The sequence below is a fragment of the Podarcis vaucheri genome (assembly GCF_965113315.1).
Source record: "Podarcis vaucheri genome assembly, chromosome: 13".
Classification (NCBI taxonomy): domain Eukaryota; kingdom Metazoa; phylum Chordata; class Lepidosauria; order Squamata; family Lacertidae; genus Podarcis; species Podarcis vaucheri.
Window position 1 is genome coordinate 28,880,003 of NC_138751.1, and position 20,969 is coordinate 28,900,971.

At 44.8% G+C, this 20,969-nt stretch overlaps 1 protein-coding gene across 4 annotated transcripts in view; it reads left to right on the forward strand.

The window, feature by feature from the left end:
* Window positions 1-590: 590 nt before the first annotated feature.
* The window catches only part of LOC309516801 (transcription factor CP2-like protein 1), a 35,228-nt gene continuing 14,849 nt past the window's right edge, over window positions 591-20,969 (forward strand). The window contains exons 1-9 of one of the 4 annotated variants that reach the window (XM_082195703.1): window positions 591-671; window positions 6,002-6,069; window positions 9,598-9,768; window positions 10,854-11,651; window positions 13,251-13,443; window positions 15,334-15,444; window positions 17,699-17,853; window positions 18,977-19,050; window positions 19,526-19,631. In XM_082195703.1, coding sequence (XP_082051829.1) covers window positions 15,362-15,444; window positions 17,699-17,853; window positions 18,977-19,050; window positions 19,526-19,631 — 418 coding nt within the window. In that variant the 5' untranslated portion in view covers window positions 591-671; window positions 6,002-6,069; window positions 9,598-9,768; ... (1 more) ...; window positions 13,251-13,443; window positions 15,334-15,361. Of the gene's footprint in view, window positions 672-6,001; window positions 6,070-8,057; window positions 8,971-9,597; window positions 9,769-10,853; window positions 11,652-13,250; window positions 13,444-14,956; window positions 15,445-17,698; window positions 17,854-18,976; window positions 19,051-19,525; window positions 19,632-20,969 lie in introns of those variants that run through there. The other 3 variants (XM_082195705.1, XM_082195704.1, XM_082195702.1) reach the window with 3 other exon arrangements.

Consider the following 20,969-nt stretch of genomic DNA (forward strand, 5'->3'; position numbering starts at 1 on the left):
TCATAGGAGCCTACACAACATAAAACACTGTTGCTGTATGTAGGTTTTATTTTATTTGTTTTTTATCTTATATTCTGGAAATGTACATCCAATTTTTCCCCCTTTAATTTTTTTTGGGGGCCCCAAGAGAATGGGAACCTAAGCTATAGCTTGTTTAGCTTATACGTAAATCAGGCACTGGTGGGTGTACATGTGTGAGTGAGAGAGAACGGATGGGTGGGTGTGTAAAAGGGGTGTGCATGTTTGAATACCTTTGTTTAATTAAACAATCTATGGCCTTTTAAATGGTGGGAGGGTGGAATTGTTATTGTGTGTTGTTATGCTCTGCATTTTTGTGTTTTTACAGGCGTCTTATGCTCCCGGGTACATATAAGTGAAATCACACATAGCAAAAGCCTGCAAACACCCTCTAAATCTCTGGAAACCCCTGTAAAACCCTTTTAGAAAACCAGCAGCACTTAATAGACTGGCATGAATAGTGGCAATGCTGGCTCTCAGTATTCCTTGTCTCTGCAGGATGGCATGGAAACAACGACAAGGTTTTTTTTTGCAGTTTCCCTGTTCTTTTCTGGCCCTTTTTTGCGGTTTAACTCAATTTATTTAATAATTTCCCAGTGCCACATGGACACGGGGTCGAGCACGAGTTGAATGTGTGGAGACGCCTGTATATTGTAAGCCTCCCTGTGATACTCGTATGAAGAACTTTATAGAAATTTAATAAATAAATAAAAAGAAAGAAAGAGAGAGAGAGAGAGAGAGAGAGAGAAAGAAAGAAAGAAAGAAAGAAAGAAAGAAAGAAAGAAAGAAAGAAAGAAATGTGGTTCGTGTGTACAGTAGTACCTCAGGTTACAGACGCTTCCGGTTACAGACTCAGCTAACCCAGAAATAGTACCTCTGGTTAAGAACTTTGCCTCAGGATGAGAACAGAAATCGCGTGGCAGCAGCGGGAGGCCCCATTAGCTAAAGTAGTACCTCAGGTTAAGAACAGTTTCAGGTTAAGAACGGACCTCCAGAACGAATTAAGTTCTTAACCCGAGGTACCACTGTATTTTTATGTGTGTGTGTGAGAGAGAGAGAGAGAGAATGAGGGTGTGACTGTATATTGTGTGTGGGCTTTGTTTCCACCCTTTTAAGTTTTTGGAGCCCCACCCACTGCTAGAATGTGGCCCTTGGAGAAAGCTCCCCAGCTCTGGGGGACTTCTGGGGTGGCGCCATCAGCAATGGCGGACTCCCTCTGATCTGGAGGGACTAGCTCCACGCGAAACGGGTCTTTTCCGCTATGGCGAAGCGGGGACCCTTTCAAAAATCACAGGCGGATGAAGCCTGTGACCATGGGACTCGGCGGGCACCTTTAGCGCCCCCCCAACCCACAAAAGAACCCACTGACGGGCTCCGGAGCGAAGAGGGGGAAGTGGCGCGGTGCTGAGAGTCAGCTGCTTCTTCCGTGGAGCGAAGCTGCACAGCCGTTGCCGGAGAGCGCTGCCTTTTTCCTGGGACAATTTGGCTTCTAAAATAATCACCCGTGAGTACTTAAACTCAGACAATTGGACTTTAAATAAGGACTTGTGAGCTGAAAGGAAAATTGGACTTAAAAGTTTACCTCAATTTGGCACTGAAATGGGAAGGTCTAAACAGGAAGTCAGCCTTCCGTTTCTTTGTAGATAGATTAAAGCAAAGACATGGCAAACTAGAGCTCAGAAAATCGCTTGTAAAATATTAACTTTCACCATTTAAAATTGTTGAACCCCCTTTGGAAGCAGGGGAAGAAGGGGGATTTTTTCGGACTGTTTAAACCTGCAGAAGTGAGTCTAAAGTAAAGTAACTTTCCACCGTCCTGATCCTGGAGCGGGGTGTCAGGACTGAGGTTTTTTTGGGTTTTTTTGAAGCTCATTGACCAGAGACAAACATTTTTGACAGATAGCTATAAGAAGAGAAACATTGATTCCATTGTTCCCCTTCGCTTTTTAAAGGAACAAATATTGACAAAATATCTGAAAAAGGAAACTTTGTTGTTAGACTTGTTTTTAAAAGAAAGAACAAATAGAAGTTTTCCCCCTAGAGGGAGACTGTGAAACTGTAACCAACTCCGGGGAGCTTGCAGCTGTTACAGATTACAATCGTGGGAATAGACTTCTGACCTTGCAGGACAATGTATTCAGAAGCTCTGTTGTGTGCTTTCTCTAAAACAAATGCCCTACTGGAACAGCTACATGAGAAGACGGATTTGATGACTGATGCGATCAGAAATTTTGAACAGGCAGTGGGAAATTATATGGAGCCCACCCAGGAATTAAATCAGGAGTGTGCCCTGACGGAACAGATGAGGGAAGAGGATGTTGCTGAATCTTGGGCGCCAGAGACGGAGGGAGCTGTGGCCCAGCAGGAACATGAGCCTTTGGATTTGACAAATGAACTTGGAAAAAGCCAGATTTGGAAAGATAAAGTTTGGTTTGGCTTGGAAATGGGGGGTTGGATAGACCCCCCTATGCAGGGATGTTTGGACTTTTCAAGTCTGGCAATGGGCCGTGAGATGTTTGGGGTTGTGGGGGCTCTTAATTTTGGAGGGTTTTTGAAATATGTTCTTAAATACCACATGGGGTTTAGTGTGGACTATGGAAAAGGGGCTGATTTGTTGAGAAGGGTTAAAAACATTGTTAAGCTGGAGTTCCCACGAGTGAAAGGAGCAGGAGACAAAGGAAAATACAGTTATAAATATGAAGAAGAGCCGCGGAAGGGACATGGAAGAGACTTAAGGGCCTCGGATACAAGGTTACCAGGTTAATGCGCTAGATCGATGGGATAATAAGGACTGACAAAACCCGGGACCAGGAGGAAGGGACGCTGGATGAAGATTGGATTGTTTTTATTTCTTTTTTTTACTACTAGGATTGTTTTATAAAATTGATGAATGTTAGAAAAATGTTGGAACGAAATTACTTGGCTTTAGCAAAAATGTTTAAAGAATTATGTAAGAATATTATGGTTATGAGAAGTTGGTAAAAATAAGATTTAAGTTTTAAGTTTTAAGGTTTTTTACAGTAAGATAAGATTAAAATAGATTAAGGTAATGTAATGACAGAATATTATGAAATATGGAAAGGATTTGATGCGACAATTAACAACTAGGATACAAAAAAAGGGAGGAGGAGGAGGTCAAAGAAAGAAGGGAATGACAGTTGAGGATTTGAGAACGATGGATTTGTTTTTAAGTGTTTGTGGTGTATTTTTGTTTTTTGAATTTGTATTGTTTGATGTGGTTTGTTTTTTCTTTGTTTTTTCTTTTTTTCTGCTTTGTTCCTTTTTGTAATTCTATAAAACTTTCAATAAATATAATTTTTTTTTAAAAAAGAGAACGCTCCCTAGCTCTGGTTCGTATAATGTAGTTCAGACAGCAGCTAGGCTATGTCTGAGTGTCTCTTCTTCAATTGCCTATAAAATGGGGACTCTTTTGTTCTATCCTTCTAAAACACTGCAGACCTAATCCTTTGCAGGGTAGCGGAATGCCTGAGAGTTTCATGCCGGTAGGCAAAATAAAGAACACTGAAGGTACAAGCAGGAGATCTGCACCTGGGTCTCCCATTAAAAGTAATGTGAAGATTATAGGAAGAGCACCGTTTTTTAAATTGCCTGCGAAACAGGGGGCCCTTTGTTCAGTGTGTCTGAAATCTGGCAGGTCTGATGGCCTGTTTGGGAAAGGAGTGCTAGTAGTATTTAATCCTATTTGGATAGATAACAAGGAATATACAGGCAGCAGATGATTGACTGGTCTCCCATTAAATCAGCGGGGGAAAATAATACAGAAACAATGAAATGTTTGCAATGGAATGTATGAGGGGGGAGACTTTAAAAATGAGAAGCAGATAGAAAAAAGTATTTGTTTCTCTTCCTACCCTGTTGGATGGGTGGGGTATAAGTAATATACTACTACTGCTACTGCTACTGCTACTACTACTACTACTACTACTACTACTACTACTATTGACTCCTAGTTACTTGTCTGGCATGCTCCTAGAGATGCCTTGTAGTGTTTCTCCCCCTCAGGCAGAGCTCTGGAGGAGCTGTCACTGCTGAACAATATTCAACAGGTACATATTCCTTGATCTCTGTAACTTAATGCTCGGACAAGCTACACCTGATGAATTTCCGCTCACTATGTTGCAAGTCTCCAGGATATAAAGTGGAACATGTATATGCCTTCCATACCCGTTTCCTCTGCCCACTAAACCCGTCTCCCTATCTGAAAAGGAAGCATTTGCTGTGTACAAGGCTGGCTCCCCCAAAGTATGGAAGCACGCTTAGTGCTCAGCTCTTTGAACCTAAGTGATGGGTTCTGCAAGTTGCACTGGGAAGTCCTCTCTTGTTATAACCCAAAGCATAAGAAATGCCGTGATGTCCTCAGTGTTTGGTCTTCAGAGACTTGGGCCCCATCTGCCCTATACATTTAAAGCTGTATCATACCACTTTGAGCAGTCATGGCTTCCCCACAACGATGCTGGGAAGTGTCATTGGTTAAGGGTGCTGAGAGTTGCTAAGAGACCCCCTCGGGATCATGGCTTGCTCCTCCACAATGAGCCACAATTACTAGCCAACCTTCAGTCATGATTTGTGGTTGGCTTGCCTTTCTAGGGAGTAACAAACAAACCACAGGCCCTGGTTTGGATGCAACGAGAAACCAAGGCTTTGTTTATCCCACTTGTGCAAAGGGAGGAATGAGGCGGGGGAGCAATTGAGCAGTGCGTACCAGCATGTTGCACGTTCACAACAGACCAAAATTAGCTGGAAAGGCTGTGTTCTATCATTACAGTGGTACCTCAGGTTTAGTACTTAATTCGTTTCGGAGATCCGTACTTAACCTGAAACTATTCTTTTTTTTTTTTTAAATCTTAAAACCTTTATTTTTATTCCAACAACTTAAAACATATATACATCATTCACAGAAACAAAATCAACGAAAAAGAAAAAAACACAAATAAAACCAAAATCATATTCCATACTGTTCAACTACTAAATCGTTATACAAGTCTGTTACATTGTTCGACTTCCCACCACCACGACGTGAGCTGTAACTCAGCAATATATTCAGCAGTGTCTATTGCTAACCATTAGTTCTACCTCGCAGTTTTTATATTATACCTACTGTGATTTTAATGTTTCCTAAAATCGTCTCCATATATGAGAGGAATTTATTCCAGTCATTAATAAATTTAGTGTTTTTCTGATGCCTGATCTTCTTGTCATCATTGCTAGGTCAATATACTCAATTAATTTGGTTTGCCAATCTCTGATTGTTGGGACATTAGATGTTTTCCAATTCTGCTTCAGCAGTATCCTGGCGGCTACTATTGCATACTGAAATAAAGTTTGGTCGTCTTTCTTGATTTCATCCCCCACCATTCCTAAAAGGAATGCCTCAGGCTTTTTAGGGAAGGTGTACTTTAGAATCTTTTTTAATTCATCATAAACAGAGCCCCAGAACCTCTTTACCTCCTCGCAGGTCCACCACATGTGGAGGAAATCTCCCTCTTTCTTTTTGCACTTCCAACAGGTCTTGTCTCCGGTTTTATACATTTTAGCTAATTTTGTTGGAGTGATGTACCAACCTGAAACTATTCTTAACCTGAAGCACCACTTTAGCTAATGGGGCCTCCTCCTGCTGCTGCACAGCCGGAGCACAATTTCTGTTCTCATCCTGAAGCAAAGTTTTTAACCTGAAGCACTATTTCTGGGTTAGTGGAGTCTGTAACCTGAAGCGTATGTAACCCGAGGTACCACTGTATCTGTGAACACCCAAGAAATGTTCATGTACTCTGAAAGCATTTTCTGTTATTGTGTGTTCCAGGGCTGAGCCCCAGCACTGCCAGTTTGCTCTGGGGTCAAACCCCCTCTTGGGTGAAGGCAATACCTGTGCCTCACTCCTGTTCCCGAGCTACAAATGGTGCCCAGGCAGGACCTGGACTTTGGATATGAATTTTCCTCTCTGCTGTTCCTCCTCCTTCTCCAGGCCTTTGATCTCCATATGTTTTGACATCAAACACGTGCCAGGTTTCTAGGACAGCGTGAGAGCCTCTGGTATGTATACAGTATAAACAAGAGAAATAGGAGTTGGGGGTTGGTGCTGGAGATGGGGGGGGGGAGAGGCAATCTATGCCATTTGTTTACTGATAAATTTATTGCTTGCTTAGTTGTTTGCAGATAAAACTTCACCAGAGGCAAATGGGAGAGTGCCAGCAACTCCCTGAGGAGGAAGAGTGGGGCGGAGATCAGAAATCTCAGCAAGGGGATGGGATATTCCACTTGTGGAGAATTGACAAGGGCTGCTACACACAATTGCCTCCACACGTTGCGTGAAGGAATGAACCGATGAATGGCGGCTTGCAGGTCCTTGAAGCCTAGTCCTGTATGTTGCCACCACATCCCTGGGATTAATGCGCATGGGAGCCCTCCACACATGCATCTGTGCATGCAGAGACCTCTTGCCAATGAATGTTGAAACAGATGTCTGTCAGGGAGGGTGGTGTTGGTGTGTGGGGATGGTGGTAGGTGGGGAGACCTCACGTGGCCCCATGGCCTCCTCCATGTGTGAAGGGGGTTAAGTAGGACCCACCCTCCGTGTCAGAGTTTAATTCCTATGACAGAAAGAGAAATAGGCCCCATCTACGCTGTACATTTAAAGCAGTGTCATGCCAGTCATGGCTTCTCCCAAAGAATCCTGGGAACTGTAGTTTGTTAAGGGTACTGAGAGTTGCTAGGAGACCCCTATTCCCCTCACGGAGTAACCGTTCGCAGAGTGCTTTGACTATCAGTCCTCCTCCTTGGGGAACTCTGGGAATTTTAGAATATTATTTTGGAATATTATTGTTTGGTTTAAGAAACCATTGATAACTTCCCAAGGAACCCCATTACTTCCCCTTTTAGACCAGAAACAGGACCCTCTAATTGTTGTCAGCCATCCCCTAGCCCTCCTGCCAGATTCCACTTTTGGGTCCGGAGCGCCTGGTCTTCTCTCTCATCCCCTGGCCACACAGCCCTTAAACTCAGGGAATGTGCAGCACCTCAGCCTTAGAGTTGCCAATTGACCAGAAAAAAACAAAATGGCGGATGCTGTCCCATTGCCAGGTTTAAAGTAACATTCAACTGCTGTCCTTCACCTCAGGCGGCAAAGTGTCTTGGACCAGCTCCAGCCAAAGGCTGCATGGCTTTTGTCTCTCGGTTTCCAACAAAACCGCTGGGACCCCACCTCTTGGCTCTACCATTTGACTTGCTTGGTTTCCCTGTAGGAAGCAACATGTCCGTCCGTCCCCCATAATAATAATAATAATTCAAGAGTTTAATAATTCAAGCTGAAATGCTTAGGGGTTAAGCAATGCCCTTTTCCCTCAAGGCACATCAGAGGCTGGGCAGCATATACAGATAATGAAAATTAACCCAGTTGTATATACTGAATTCAGGGCCTTCTCCATATTTTGTCTTTTGCTGAGTCCGTCTTTACAGGCTGAAAGCTGACATTTCGACCACACACATCATTCATGCCTGGAACTAGCACTAGGCTGGATGAGGGCCAACAAACTAAGGCTCAACTCAGATAAGATGTAGAGACTGTTGGCTGAGTAGGTTGTCTGTCTTGGGAAGTGATGTTCATTTTGCATTTTCTTAGATCAGGGGTAGGGAAGTTACCCTTCAGCTGGTGTTGGTCTCTCAGCTCCCATCATCACTTACCACTGGCCATGCTGGCTGGTGCTGATGGGAGTTGGTGGGCCATACCTTCCTCCTGCAACAGGAGCAGGGAGACCCAGGTTCAAATCCTGTTTCATCCATGAAGCTCATTGAGTGACACCGGGCCAGTCGGTATCTTTGAGCCTACCTTCAAGGGTTGTTGTGAGGATTAAAGTATGTAAGCTTATCTTGTGCTCCTTGGAGAAAAGATGTGTATAAATGAAACACATACATACATATATATATTTAAAATGGTTGAACAAATTAATGAAGGGTGATATATCAATGACATTTAGAGCTAAAAATGGAACAAATGAGTTGCATTCTACTCAGAGCAGACTTATTGAAATGAATGAACCAAAGTTAATCATGTCTGTTAACTTCAGTGGGTCTACTCTGAGCAGGACTATCATGGAATACCACCCTCTGTGTTTCAGGCAGGATTCGTTTGATGGCCAAATCCTGGGAACAGATGATTTCTGACATGGTATGATTAGCCAATGGCATCTGGCTGGCCACAGAGATGCAGTGCCAAACCAGATATCTGTCTGAACCCATGGGAAGCACCCCTTGTGATCAATTATGTGATCAAGTATCTAGTCCTGGTTGTAGCTGTTCACTGCTTCCTGAACTATTTGGGGAGACATTTGTCACCTTGAATTAAACCTTGGGCATTCAGACCGTGATTCCTCTGGGCGATTCCTCCAGCCAAGGGTTCTATCCTCTCTTCCTGCCCATTTTCACAACAACCCCCTCCCTTTTTAAAATTGTTTGCTGTAAACCCTGATTTCGTATTCAGAGAACATTCCATATTGTGGATATTTCCTTTCCTCACCCCTTGCTTATACGGGGAAAGTAAGCAACAAGTTACAGTACAGGGAAGAGTACAAAGGAGCTATTTCTGAATAATAAAACTGGCGAGGCTTCCAGTTCAGCTCCCAAAACAAACATCCCAAGTTAGCTCATCTAAAACCCAGAAGGAGCCAGAGATAATGAGGGTCTCAGCTCCAGAAGCAAAGCCTGGGAACTGTATAAAGTAATAATAAAGATAACTGTGCCCTTGAGCATGCACAGAGTACCCCTACGTCACCACTAAATAACCACAGCCAACCCTACAAAGTTAGGGATTAGGTAGGAGCAAGATTTCCAGGTTGGGGTTGGGGATTTTAAGGAGGTTCGAGCATTAGCAAATCTGTTGTGAAATTAGTCTATATCACCTTGATGCTGGGACTTGCTAATGCTTTCGTTACAAACTTAGTAAGTGAACTGGTGCAAAAATCAGGATGTGGTGGGGTTTTTTGGGGGGGTTGGGGTTGGGGTGGTGTTCAGGGATAAGCTGGAGAGGAATGGATAGAGTTAATTAAGCAACCAAATAGACAAGAAATGAGCACCGGATCTGTTTGCAGATACGTGGTTTCAGTGTGTACGGTTCCACCATAATGAGGCCTAGAAACTTGAACTATTTTTTTTTTAAATCCCCACTGCAAACAGTACCTTCACAGAACAATTATTTTCACATGCACGGCACAGCAGAAGGCAGAATTACCTTTCCTATTCGTCTGGCAACTGGGGCTCAAAAACATTCATTTTGCCCAAATGCAATCATAGGGAAGTTGTAAGCTGCCAAAGCTCTGTATGGCAGCATATATGACTCATGCCCCACCGTGTCTCCTCTCTCCATGGCCTTTGCTGAACCTTCTTAGTCAGAGCGACTGCGTAGGAAGAAGAAGAGCTGTAGAATGGATGCTTAGCACACCGTCAGCATCCCAGAGCTAGTAACACTCTGTTTTAAGATGAGTTTCTCTCAAGGTCCCTCATCCCCGGGGCCCAAAGTGACTCTCTTAGATTCAACCAGCTTCTCTGCTTCACTTCTCCTGATTGCAGGGAATCTATTCCAGAAGAGGATCTTGCCCTGGCACAGGATTCCACCAGGGACCAAGGGTTCCTTACATGCGGGCTGCCAGCTAAGGATCACTCTACTCCATTGCAATATTCTCTACCAAAGAAAACCTGGAACTGGAATTTACTTCCTTCTGGAATGGGACACAGTGAAATGTAATGGGGAGAGGGGAAGAGCTTAAGCAATGTTTGCCTAACTCAAATTTTCTTTAAAAAAAGAATTTAGGATTCTCCTAATCAGAATTTTAGTGCTGAGTCATGGTTTAGCTTTCATAGTGGGAGTAGAGAATTATCAACATTCATAACAGACCCTCTGAGGGTCCCTATTTTCCAAGTACAGTCCTGGATTTACAGAAGCCAGAATGTCCTTGAATGTCCCGCTTTTCCTTAGGACATCAGAGAAATGTTGGAGGGTATGTCATAAGCTGATAGGTAATGTGACTGTCCTCAAATTCATGGACTAATATGTTGAATGGTAGTCCAGGTAGGGAGGGGCAGGAGAAATTCAATTTTGTTGGCATATTAATGAGAAACTACCCTAATCCACACTCAGCCAATATGCAAAACCAAACCACAGCTCCCCTTTAAAATTCACACTACTTCTAAGGTTGCAGTGAAGTTCCCCAACCCACCAATGTCTACAAAAATGCATTCACAGTCGTACCTTGGAACCCAAACGCCTTGGTACTCTGACGTTTTGGCTCCCGAACACCAGAAACCCAGAAGTGAGTGTTCCAGTTTGTGAGCATTATTTGGAACCCAAATGTCTGATGGGGCTTCCATGGCTTCTGATTGGTTGCAGGAGCTTCCTGCAGCCAATCAGAAGCCGCACTTTGGTTCCCAAACGTATTGGAAGTCAAATGGACTTCTGGAACGGATTCCGTTTGACTTCCAAGGTACGGCAGTATTAAGGCAGGGGTGGGGCTGAATCCCCCCCCCCCAAATCCCTGTAGTAGGTGCAAGTGTTCATGCCACAACAAGGCACCTATCATGATAAGTAATACACACAAAACCAATAGGGAAAAATTCTTGCAAAAATGTACTTCAGGCAAAGCTCCATTTTTAAAAAAGGTGTTTATTAGGAGAACTGTGCACTAACATGCTGATGAATTTTCTGGAGAATTTCTCCCCCATGCATATTGCAGACCCTCCTAAGTGTCCCTGTTTTCTAGTGACATCCCTGATTTAGAGAAGCCATCCCGGTTTCTGATCTGATCCCGGAATGTCCCGCTTTTCCTTAGAACATTTCTATTTTCATTGGGGAAAGGTCAGAGGGTATGGAGTTATCTGACCCCTGAGCTGTCTGAAGGCAATCCTGTATAGGGAAGTATTTTTTTTTAATGTTTACTGTTTTATTATGCTTTAATATATGTTGGTAGCTGCCCAGAGTGGCTGGGGCAGCCCAGTAAGATGTGTGGGGTATAAATAGTAAAATTATCAGTGTGTGGGGTGGGGTGGGAGAACTGAGCTCTCTGTGTGTGCTCCACACAGCCTGCACTGAGCCTCTTATGCTAGCACACTGAGCTCAGGTGTGATGGAGGACACTGTCTCATCATGGGGAGGGTTCAACTTCCAGTGTGCTCTGTTTCCACACACGGGACATGTGTGTGTAGATGCGTGCCCATATTGTCCTTGGCCTCAGGCAGCAAAATATCTTGAACCAGCCTTGACTTGAAGGGCAACTTCAAGTCTCCTGCTCACCCTTCTTAGCTTCTTTCTTTATTCGCCAGACTTGAACCCGGACTGCCCTTCCAACAGAATATAGTGTTCTACAGAGTGCAACTTGCGCTCTCCAGGGTTTCAGAGCAAAGGCCTTCTGAGAGATGCAGAGGACTGGACGCATGCCAAGAATGTGCTTTGCCACTGAGCTATGGCATCCCCCATACCTCCCACAGACCTGCTGTACGAAGTACAGGTGCAATTTGCCTGTCTCCGGAATTGACACCTGGGCTCTTGAACACGCCGGGCGAGTTCACTTTTATGATGCTGGCAGTGACGCTGCCAAAACAATCACACAATTGGGAATCGTCCGGCAAGAGGTGAGGAGCAGGCAACAATTCCACCCCCCACCCCCACTGCCCTTTCCTTCTTTTCATTCTGGTAGTGATTGTCTGACTTGGAGGATTTACATAATGACACATTTATAACTCTTCTCCGTAATAATAATACGGAAATGGCTCCAGGATGGTTGCGCAAGAGCCGAAAGGATTCTTCCTGCCTTACTGCGTCAGACCCCATTTTCCCCACTGACCTCCTACACACTCCAGGCAACTCTGTGTTTGACTATGCAACAGTCATTAATACCAACACTGCCTTCAAAGTTAACCCATTGTGAGGCCAGATCTCAGGAAGACACACTTTTAGGTGATGGAATTGGAAGGCTTCTATTTGCCCGAAAGAGAGAGCTATGTGTAGTAAAGTGGATTTAGAAGGGGAAATGGGGAGTCCCTGGTTTGAACCTTATCTCTGATAATAATAATAATAATAATAATAATAATAATAATAATAATAAGAGTTTCCCCAGCCACTCTGGGTGGCTCCCAATCTAGTGTTAAAAACAATGCAGCATTAAATATTAAAAACTTCCCTAAACATGTGTAATATATTGACCAGCTTCAGGTTTGAGGGGGGCCCTAGTGGGTCCCTTCCTCTCTTTCTTGGTCCCAGGAAAAACTTATTTGGGTGGGTGGCTGTCATCCTAGATGCAATGCTAGGTGAGGAGCATTGTGGGAAACTGGACCGGCTACCTGGGGCTGCTCAGAGCACGGGGCCAGAATTTTAAGCATTCCAGGGAGAGGCATCAGCAGTGGGTCTTGTCTGGGCCCTGGCAATGGTCCAAGGATGCCAGGTGACAGCACCAATCCTGTATGGCTGCCGCAAATCTGCTAGGAGGCCTTGGGCAAGCCGCCATCTGATCAGCCTCAGACACCCTTTCTGCAATGTGAGAAGAACAAAGCTGACCTACTTTGTGGGGCTTTTGCACCGCAATGAGGGAGGCGAAGGGCTTTGAACATTTGAAATGAGCTGCAGAAGGATTATGATTCCCAGGACTAGTTCTGTCATTAGGATGGGTGGGGTGTTTGTACGCATATTGGGAGGACGTCTGCCAGAGCCTGGTCAGTGAAGGATGGGCTGGGCTGTCCATTATCAGGACTCCAGGGCAAGTTTTGCCCTTCCCTATAAAGGCATACTAGGGACATGGATGGAGCTGTGGTCTAAACCACAGAGCCTCTTGGGCTTGCCGATCAGAAGGTCGGTGGTTCGAATCCCTGCAATGGCGTAAGCTCCCATTGTTCGGTCCCAGCTCCTGCCAACCTAGCAGTTTGAAAGCGCACCAATGCAAGTAGATAAATAGGTACCGCTCTGGCGGGAAGATAAACGGCATTTCCGTGCGCTGCTCTGGTTTGCCAGAAGCAGCTTAATCATGCTGGCCACGTGACCCGGAAGCTGTACGCTGGCTCCCTCAGCCAATAAAGCGAGATGAGCGCCGCAACCCCAGAGTCAGCCACTACTGGACCTAATGGTCAGGGATCCCTTTACCTTTACCTTATAAAGGCATACGGTGCCATGATTGCTAAGCAGCTTGAGGATAAAATAGTCCGTATCTATCTTGACTCCAGATGCTGTTGTTTCTACAGATCAGATCAATGGTTGCAACCAGAGCACCATCTAGTTTTATGTTTATGGCCACAGATTCTCCATCCCTGGATGCTGTGAAATGCCAGTGGTCTGAGAAGGTGGATGAAGTGCTTGGAGGAGGTGTGGCCAACCACATCTGCTTGACCTTTGGCTCACCTTGGCTCTGGTTTTTAGCAAGGTGCCTGGGTCCAGGTAAGTGCCTCACTGTGAAAGGGGCTGGTCCTGATTGCCTTGAAAGAGGTGGCTGAGTGAGACCACTCCCTGGGTGGACCTCGGGGATTCTAGCAGCTACCAGACAGTTTTATATATACCGTATATCATCTTCTTGGGCAAGGCAATTGGGTGAGGTGGTTGTCTTTCAACTCCAGGCCTGGTTTTGGCACAGTGCCTTGGCCAGACCTATGGACAGAGGAGTATGATCCTGCTAACTCTCCTCTCTCTCTCTCTCTCTCTCTGTTTCACTATCATCATAGCCATGGGGAGAGAGTCTGCCCTCTTATGGAACTTTCTCCCTAGGGAAGCTCACCAGCTGCCTATGTTAAGCACCAAGGACTTTCCATCACCAAGGAAAGAGACCTCTCACCCCAAAAGGCTTTTGCCACGGTGCTTTTCCACCTTCCAGTTTTTTAAAAATAATAATAATAATTTTGCATCTGCCTTTGGTATTTTCTTTATACTTTTACATGTATAAACAGTCCTGATATTTGCACATCATAGGGAGGTATTAAAACAAACAAACCTGATAAATGAATGTCGAAAAAGTGCTGAGTTTTGGTTTCTCCCAGTGAAGGGACCAAGCATATAGAAGGAAGTATTGGGGTGCAGTTCAGGATACACCACTGAAGTGGGTGCTAAATCTGCCGCCTGCTGACACCAGCCATTGTGAACCAGGCTGCAAAGCCCCATTCTGCCTGTTTTCTGTATCTTGGTCACACCGAAGTGTGACGGATTGCTGGATACTCTAGAACTGTGCTTGCTTTCAAGCAAGCCGCATGTAAATTCCCACCAGGGGTTCCCTTTCTAAAAGGGGGGTGTTCTGGAGTCTGAGCCTGCCAGGAAGACATTTCAGTTGACCTGAAAGCAGCGAGACCTGGCCATGATAAATATGCAGTAAAGGTAAAGTGCCCTGCCCATGCTAAAGAAGGATTCACCCCTGTTATCACTGAACGTAGTCTGAGGAGGGAGGCTCACTCTGCATTCAAAAAGAAAGGCAATGCAACTTCGATGGAATCCACATTTTATTCAATGTTTTGAGAAGATTCTGCTGTTTGTGTGTACACAAAGCTCCCCCAGTTATCCTGTGGCAATGGAGACTTTCCCCTTCTGCACTGGGATGGGGGTTCCAGAAAGAGAGACCCTTTCTAACCAGCCCCCCTCTAACCTATATCTGAAAATACAGAATGCTGGATTAAAATGCGGATCGGAAACCACAGTTTATTCTGTCACGCAGTTTGCTCCAGCAGCCAATGGAACATTATTGTTTTATTTTGCAAGTGGTTTAAGCAGAAATTATTTTGCTCTTCCTGTCTGCAATTACATTTACAAACATATGCAAGCAGTTATTCTTTTATCTCCCTCCCTTCCCTCCCTCCCTCTGAATGATTTCATTTAAAAGTGATAGTTTGTTGATTGTTCAAAAAAACCCTTTAAAATTTATCCAGCGCTGCCCAATGAAACCTAGTTCCAAACAGGCAATTTTACCTGGCTTTGGGGTTTAGCCACCAGATGGTTGTTGTTGTTTTTTTACCTGCCTGGGCTTTTTCATGCTTCTTTCTCTGCTCTTTTGGACTATACACCCATGTCTCTCTTTAATGAGGTTGTGGGCTATTCTTTAAGTAAAGAAATGTGTCCTGGGTCCTTGGCACCCATCAGTTCCTCTGGTCAACCCCAGGAAAGGAAAAGGCTATAAAATGCTGTTATCCAAGGTATTTAACCCTCAGCCAATTGAATGGCATTTCCTTTTGAACACTCCCACCTGGCCGGCAGGTGCATAAAAAGAAAAGGGATGGTCCCAGTTGCACAACAGCCACAGCCTGCTGCAGAGCTAAGACTTTCTTTTCTTTTTCTCTGGTATTTTCCTAGTCCATCTTTTTTTTGGGATCTGCCAATCATGCTTTTCTGGCACAGCCAACCTGATCATTACTGGCCAAGCCCGGGGGAAGTGTATCCTTGCTCTGGAAGCAACATTATAAGGTGAGAGGCCTTCTTTTTTTCTGCTTTGCCCTGCCCTGCCCTGCATTTCCCTTCCCACCCAACGCCATCCGCAGAGGTCGGGGAGGTGGAAAGTTCATGCAGAAGCCTGAAATTTATTCAGGAAGGGATGCGTAGAATAGTGGCAGGAGGTACTGGTGCTGCTTAGAACCTTTCAAACAGCCTCACTATAGACCAACAGCTCATCTAGCCTGCTTCCGACAGCAGGTCTTGTGAAATCTCACAAGCCGAGAGGGATCTGCTATTTGGAGGTAGACTGCCTCTGCACGGTGAGGCTCCGCTTCAACTATTTCGGCTGATATCCCCTCCACAGACTCACCTCCCACAGATTTGTTTGTGACCTATTTTAAAGCCACCTACACTAGCGGCATTGCTATGTCTTGCAGCAGTTAAGTTTCCTAAACAAATTCCAGGAAATTAAGCTTCACAGCACAGAAGCCAAGATTCATCCATTTGAGGGAGACTTTATGGACTTGTGAATGAACCAATGATTTGGATGGATCTCCCGTTGCTTTCCTTCTTGGGTTCAACTATGTTCGTTGGCTTTGTATCCCCACCTGCAAGACTGCTCCAGCATGCCTCACCAGTCTCCTCCCAAACTGCTGTCCAGAGTTTTTCACCTCCTGGTTCTCTCTCCTCTGCCCCTTCTTCCTTACTCTCTCCACTCTGCTGCTCTTGCCCACCTCTGCATTTTTCCTCAGCCTCCTATCTCTGCCTTTGGCCATGCTTGCAACTCTCGGGGTGGGGGGTCTCCTCCTCTACTCTGCCTCCCTCTCCCTAACCAAAAGCTTCCTTTGAACCTGCTCTGAAGCTCACCTTTCCTAACACCTCCTCTGCCACCCGGATCTCTCCTTCATCCAGACTGTAACTCTGCAACTCTGCAGAGGTGGATTTATTTTTAAAGTCCAGAAAACCACCCCAGAGGCCTCTTCAAGCCCTGAGCGTGACAATCGAGCCTGTTGAAGTCTAGATTTTGCAGCCGCCCACAAGTTCTGTTAAACGGTTCCATTTAAGAGTCCAAGGCCAGAAAGATGCAAGAGGCAGGCAGAAAGAAAGACTTCTGTGACGTATGTCAGGTGGGAGGAAGACAGGGACTGACCCCAAGCCACCCAGAGAGCAACCTAGCTAAATGTGGAGGGTATTGTCGAAAGCCTTTTTGCAGACTCATGAGATGTGAAAACAGGCTTGCACACAGAGAGACTCACCCGGCAGTCTGGGGTAAAGAATTGCCCCCAGGAGAGCGGGCAAGGAAGCTTTTGTCAAGCAAAAGAGAGCTGTTTCTTTTCTTTCCCCCTTTCTTTCCCTTCAGAGCTGTTAAATGTGCCACTAACGAGTAACTCGGCTACATTTTGGCAAGCCGGCTAATTATAAATTGGGCAGTCTAGTAACCTTTGCTTGCTTTATTTGTAAGACGGATGTGAATGTTGTCAGTGCCGGACAGAACGTGTGAGAGAGATGCTTTCAGACAAAATCTGTGTCCTACCTAGGGCACATTGAACACTCAGAAGTGGGACGAGGGAACAAAAACACCCCCCCACCCGATGCCTTATGACTCATGATAGGGCAAGGATGTAGAAATTAGCAGGTAATTTGCGCGTAAACAACTAGCCATACTGCACCATCTATGCACAGGGAAGCTACTGTTGGATTCGGCATCCTGACATTTGCACACTGCATATATGTACGTATGGAGTTTTTAAGTGCGTTTGAATATAGTCATACCTCATGTTACATTTGCTTCATGTTACGACCTGGAAGTATCAGAAAGGGTTACTTCCGGGTTTCGTCGCTCGCACATGTGCAGAAGCGCTAAATTGTGCTTTGCGCATGCGCAGAAGCACAAAATCGCGCTTCAGGTTGCGGGCTTTTCAGGTAGCGAACGGACCTCTGGAACAGATCCCGTTCGCAACCAGAGGTACCACTGTATATATGTTGCATTTATGCCCCGCCTTTTCCTCCAGAAACCACAAGGAGGTACTGTATACATTTAATCCTCACAACAAACCTGTAGGTTAAGTTGAGAGGCAGTGACTGACCCAAGGTGCGGACTTCATGGCCGAGTGGGGATTTGAACCCTGGGTCTCCCGGGTCTTAGTCCGACACTCTAACCACTACACCAAACTGGCTCTCTGCCTGCAGGCTACTTCCTGCATGTACATGATGTCTATGCAGGAGTTTCTCCCCTCAGCTGAGTGTAAAATCATTTGTAAGTGCCCCTCTCCCTTGCTACCTGCAGGGAACCCCTGACTTTGCCATTCCTGAAACAGGAAGAACCAAACAGCATCTCCACGTCGGCCGAACAGCACTGCCCTTCTTTCCAGTATGTTCTGTGTGCCGTTACCTCTCCAGCTGTCAAGCAGCATGAGGAGACCCTTACCTATCTCAACCAAGGTAAGGTTTAGGGCAGGTGTGTGTGTGCTGAGGATGGAGTGAACTTTGCCTAGATGCTGACCCCTAGTGGTGAACATAAGGCATGGACAGATGTGTTGCCTCTTCAATAATAATAATAATAATAATAATAATAATAATAAATTTTATTTATATCCTGCCCTCCCCAGCCGAAGCCGGGCTCAGGGCGGCTAACAACAATCAAATAATCAGTCAAATAATCACACAATCTAAAAATATTTCATTATAAAAATTAATTAAATCAAATTGATGGCAATCAAATTGATAGACTCAGTGAATAAGATGGTAAGCATCCAAGAAGCTTAAAAACAAACCAACCAACAGCTCAGGCTGGCTTTTAAAGCTCAGAATGCTGCTAGCAATTCGTTGAGGTTTCAGAAGGTTTTGCATGGATGCAGACCATGCTGATGGGTTTTGACCTCCAGATATTGTTGAACTCCCAACTTCCACCAGCCACAGCCGGCATGGCCAGTGGTGAGGGATGAAGGGAATTGTGGAGGGTGACACAGCAGGGGTGGGGGATCCTTGGCCCTGCAGATGCTGCTGAACTACAATTCCCATCAGCCCCAGTAAGCATAGCCAGGGATGATGAGAGTTGTAGCTCAGCAACATCCGGAGGACCAAAAGTGCCGCGCATGTGAGCAGAGGCTTTCCATCCACAACCCATGTAAAATTCCTGCTATATCAAAGGTGCTAGACTAGAACTCAAGTGAAATTTCAAAATTTTTAAGTTTTGCAATTTGGATTTCAGCATCAAAGCTTGATTCGGAATCCGACATTTGACTGATAGGCTTAAAATTGCATGCTTTCGATGGGATGTTTTCTGGTTGATTAATTATTCAGGTTGACATAAAATGTATTACATCATATTGCAAGCTGCCCATCAGATACTGTAAAATACTAAAACTACAAATGTACACATGAACCTTTGCTAGCCAAATAGTTCAGTCGGCAGAGCATGAGACTCATAATCTCAGGGTTGTGAGTTCAAGACCCATGTTAGGCTTAGATAATCATTGGTGAAAATTTGTGCCTGATATTCCAGATTCTTGACCTATTGTTATACATCAGCCTCCCATTCCTGACATATTCTGCTCTTTTCTAGGGCAATCTTATGAGATCCGGATGCTGTGCAATCCCAAGATGGGAGAGTTTGCAGAGGGGCGCAAGTTACTGAAGGTGAGGATGGAAAGGGAGATTTGACTGGCATTAAACAAAAAAACCTGGGATGCTCACAATGCATAATTAGCTTTTGAAATTCATTGACACCGTATATGTTGCAAAGGTGTTTTTTTTTTTTGGGGGGGACAAATAAATGAGTATATAGAAGATAGGTCCAGCCACTAAGTTACAACAGCTAGATGCACAATCTCTTTGTTGAAAGCAAAGGTCCCAGATGTTGGGATATTCCCACCATGCCTTGCTTGTAGATGCTCCCTTCTCATTCCTGCTCTTCTGTTATTCATTTGCTAGCAAAAACATTTGGATTTCTCTTTTCTTAAATCTGAATGTTTTCAACATTCCTAATTGGGAGTGCTTTCAGACCTATGCATTTTAGGAGAAAAGGATGTGTAAGTTGTGTTTGATGAATTGCACTTCCCCAGTGGTAGAAGTGGATCCTGGCGAATCTCTGACACCTCCTTCTCCCTGTCAGAGTGTTGTCAGAGTGGTATTCCATGACCGGAGACTACAGTATACTGAACACCAGCAGCTGGAGGGATGGAGGTGGAACAGGCCAGGTGACCGCATCCTGGATATTGGTAAGTAATGATTCATTTTTTAATTGGGCCCTGGAGACTTTGCGCCCATTTAAATACTTCTAAACCTTGCTTCTTTTAAACCTTCAACATAACTGTCAGTCTTCTGTAACTGGGAATGCTTCATGATGATTTTAGAGAAGATCAGATTGAAGATCAGATTGAGTTTTTTGTAAGCGAAACCCAGTCAACAGAACAAGGTTAAGGGTCCCCCTTAAGAAAAGCTTCGGCTTCAGTAGAAAATAAGTGCTAGGATGCAGGGAACATTTGCCCCACTTCTGTGAGCAATGAGAAATTCCAGGGGCAGAGGGCTCCCTTGTAAGGAGGTCACTGGTTCACATTACTTCACTAGTGTGAATTAGGGTTATCAATGGACTTGTAACGGAATGGAAAATTAAAGATGTGTAAGGTAATAAAGGAGAGAAATTGGAAACCAGGGGTGGGGTGGGGAATCTAGAAGGGAAGAAGAAGTAAGTAATTTGGATTTTATATTGTTAAATTATTGAAAATAAAATATGAAAAAAGGGAAGGATTATTAGAGTTTTGCAGTGTTTGCATTTATTTACAAATGTAGAATTGTGCACGGGTGGAGGGGTTGCTTGAAGACTCCAAAGTCCACTGCTCCCGCATTATATTATAATGTATTATTATAAAAGTACATTATAATTATAATATAACAACAACCCACTCTTTCCCATAAGGTTCCAGGCCATGTTACAACAATTTTAAAAAGAACATTAGAAGCAGTTTAAAACAACTTAGGATCGCAAGATCCAGGGCTCAGCAAGCGTTTTCAGCAGGGGGCCGGTCCACTGTCCCTCAGACCTTGGGGGGGGGGCAGAATATATTTTGAATAAAATATAAAAAAAGAGAGAACGAATTCCTATGGCCCCACAAATAACCCAGAGATGCATTTTAAATAAAAGGACACATTCTACTCATGTAAAAACACGCTGATTCCCAGACCGTCCGCGGGCCGGATTTAGAAGGCGATTGGGCCGGATCTGGCCCCCGGGCCTTAGTTTGCCTCACAAGAATAGGGTGCATCATGAAAATATACATCTCAAATGTTACAAGGCCAGAGGTGCGTTTTCAGCACTCACCCAAAGCTGTGTAGTGAAGGTGCCAGACACACTGCTGTGGGGAGGGAGTTCTACAACTTTGGGGCTGCCACAGAGAAAGCCCTCTCCTGGGCCGCCCCACAATCTTCTGAGGTGAAACATCCAAGAGCATCCCCTCTGCCAATCCCAGCACCCAAGAGGGTCTGTAGCGAAAGAGGCGGCCTTTCAGGCATTTGGGGCCCAAGTCATTTAAACACTAATGTCAGCACCTTGAATAGGT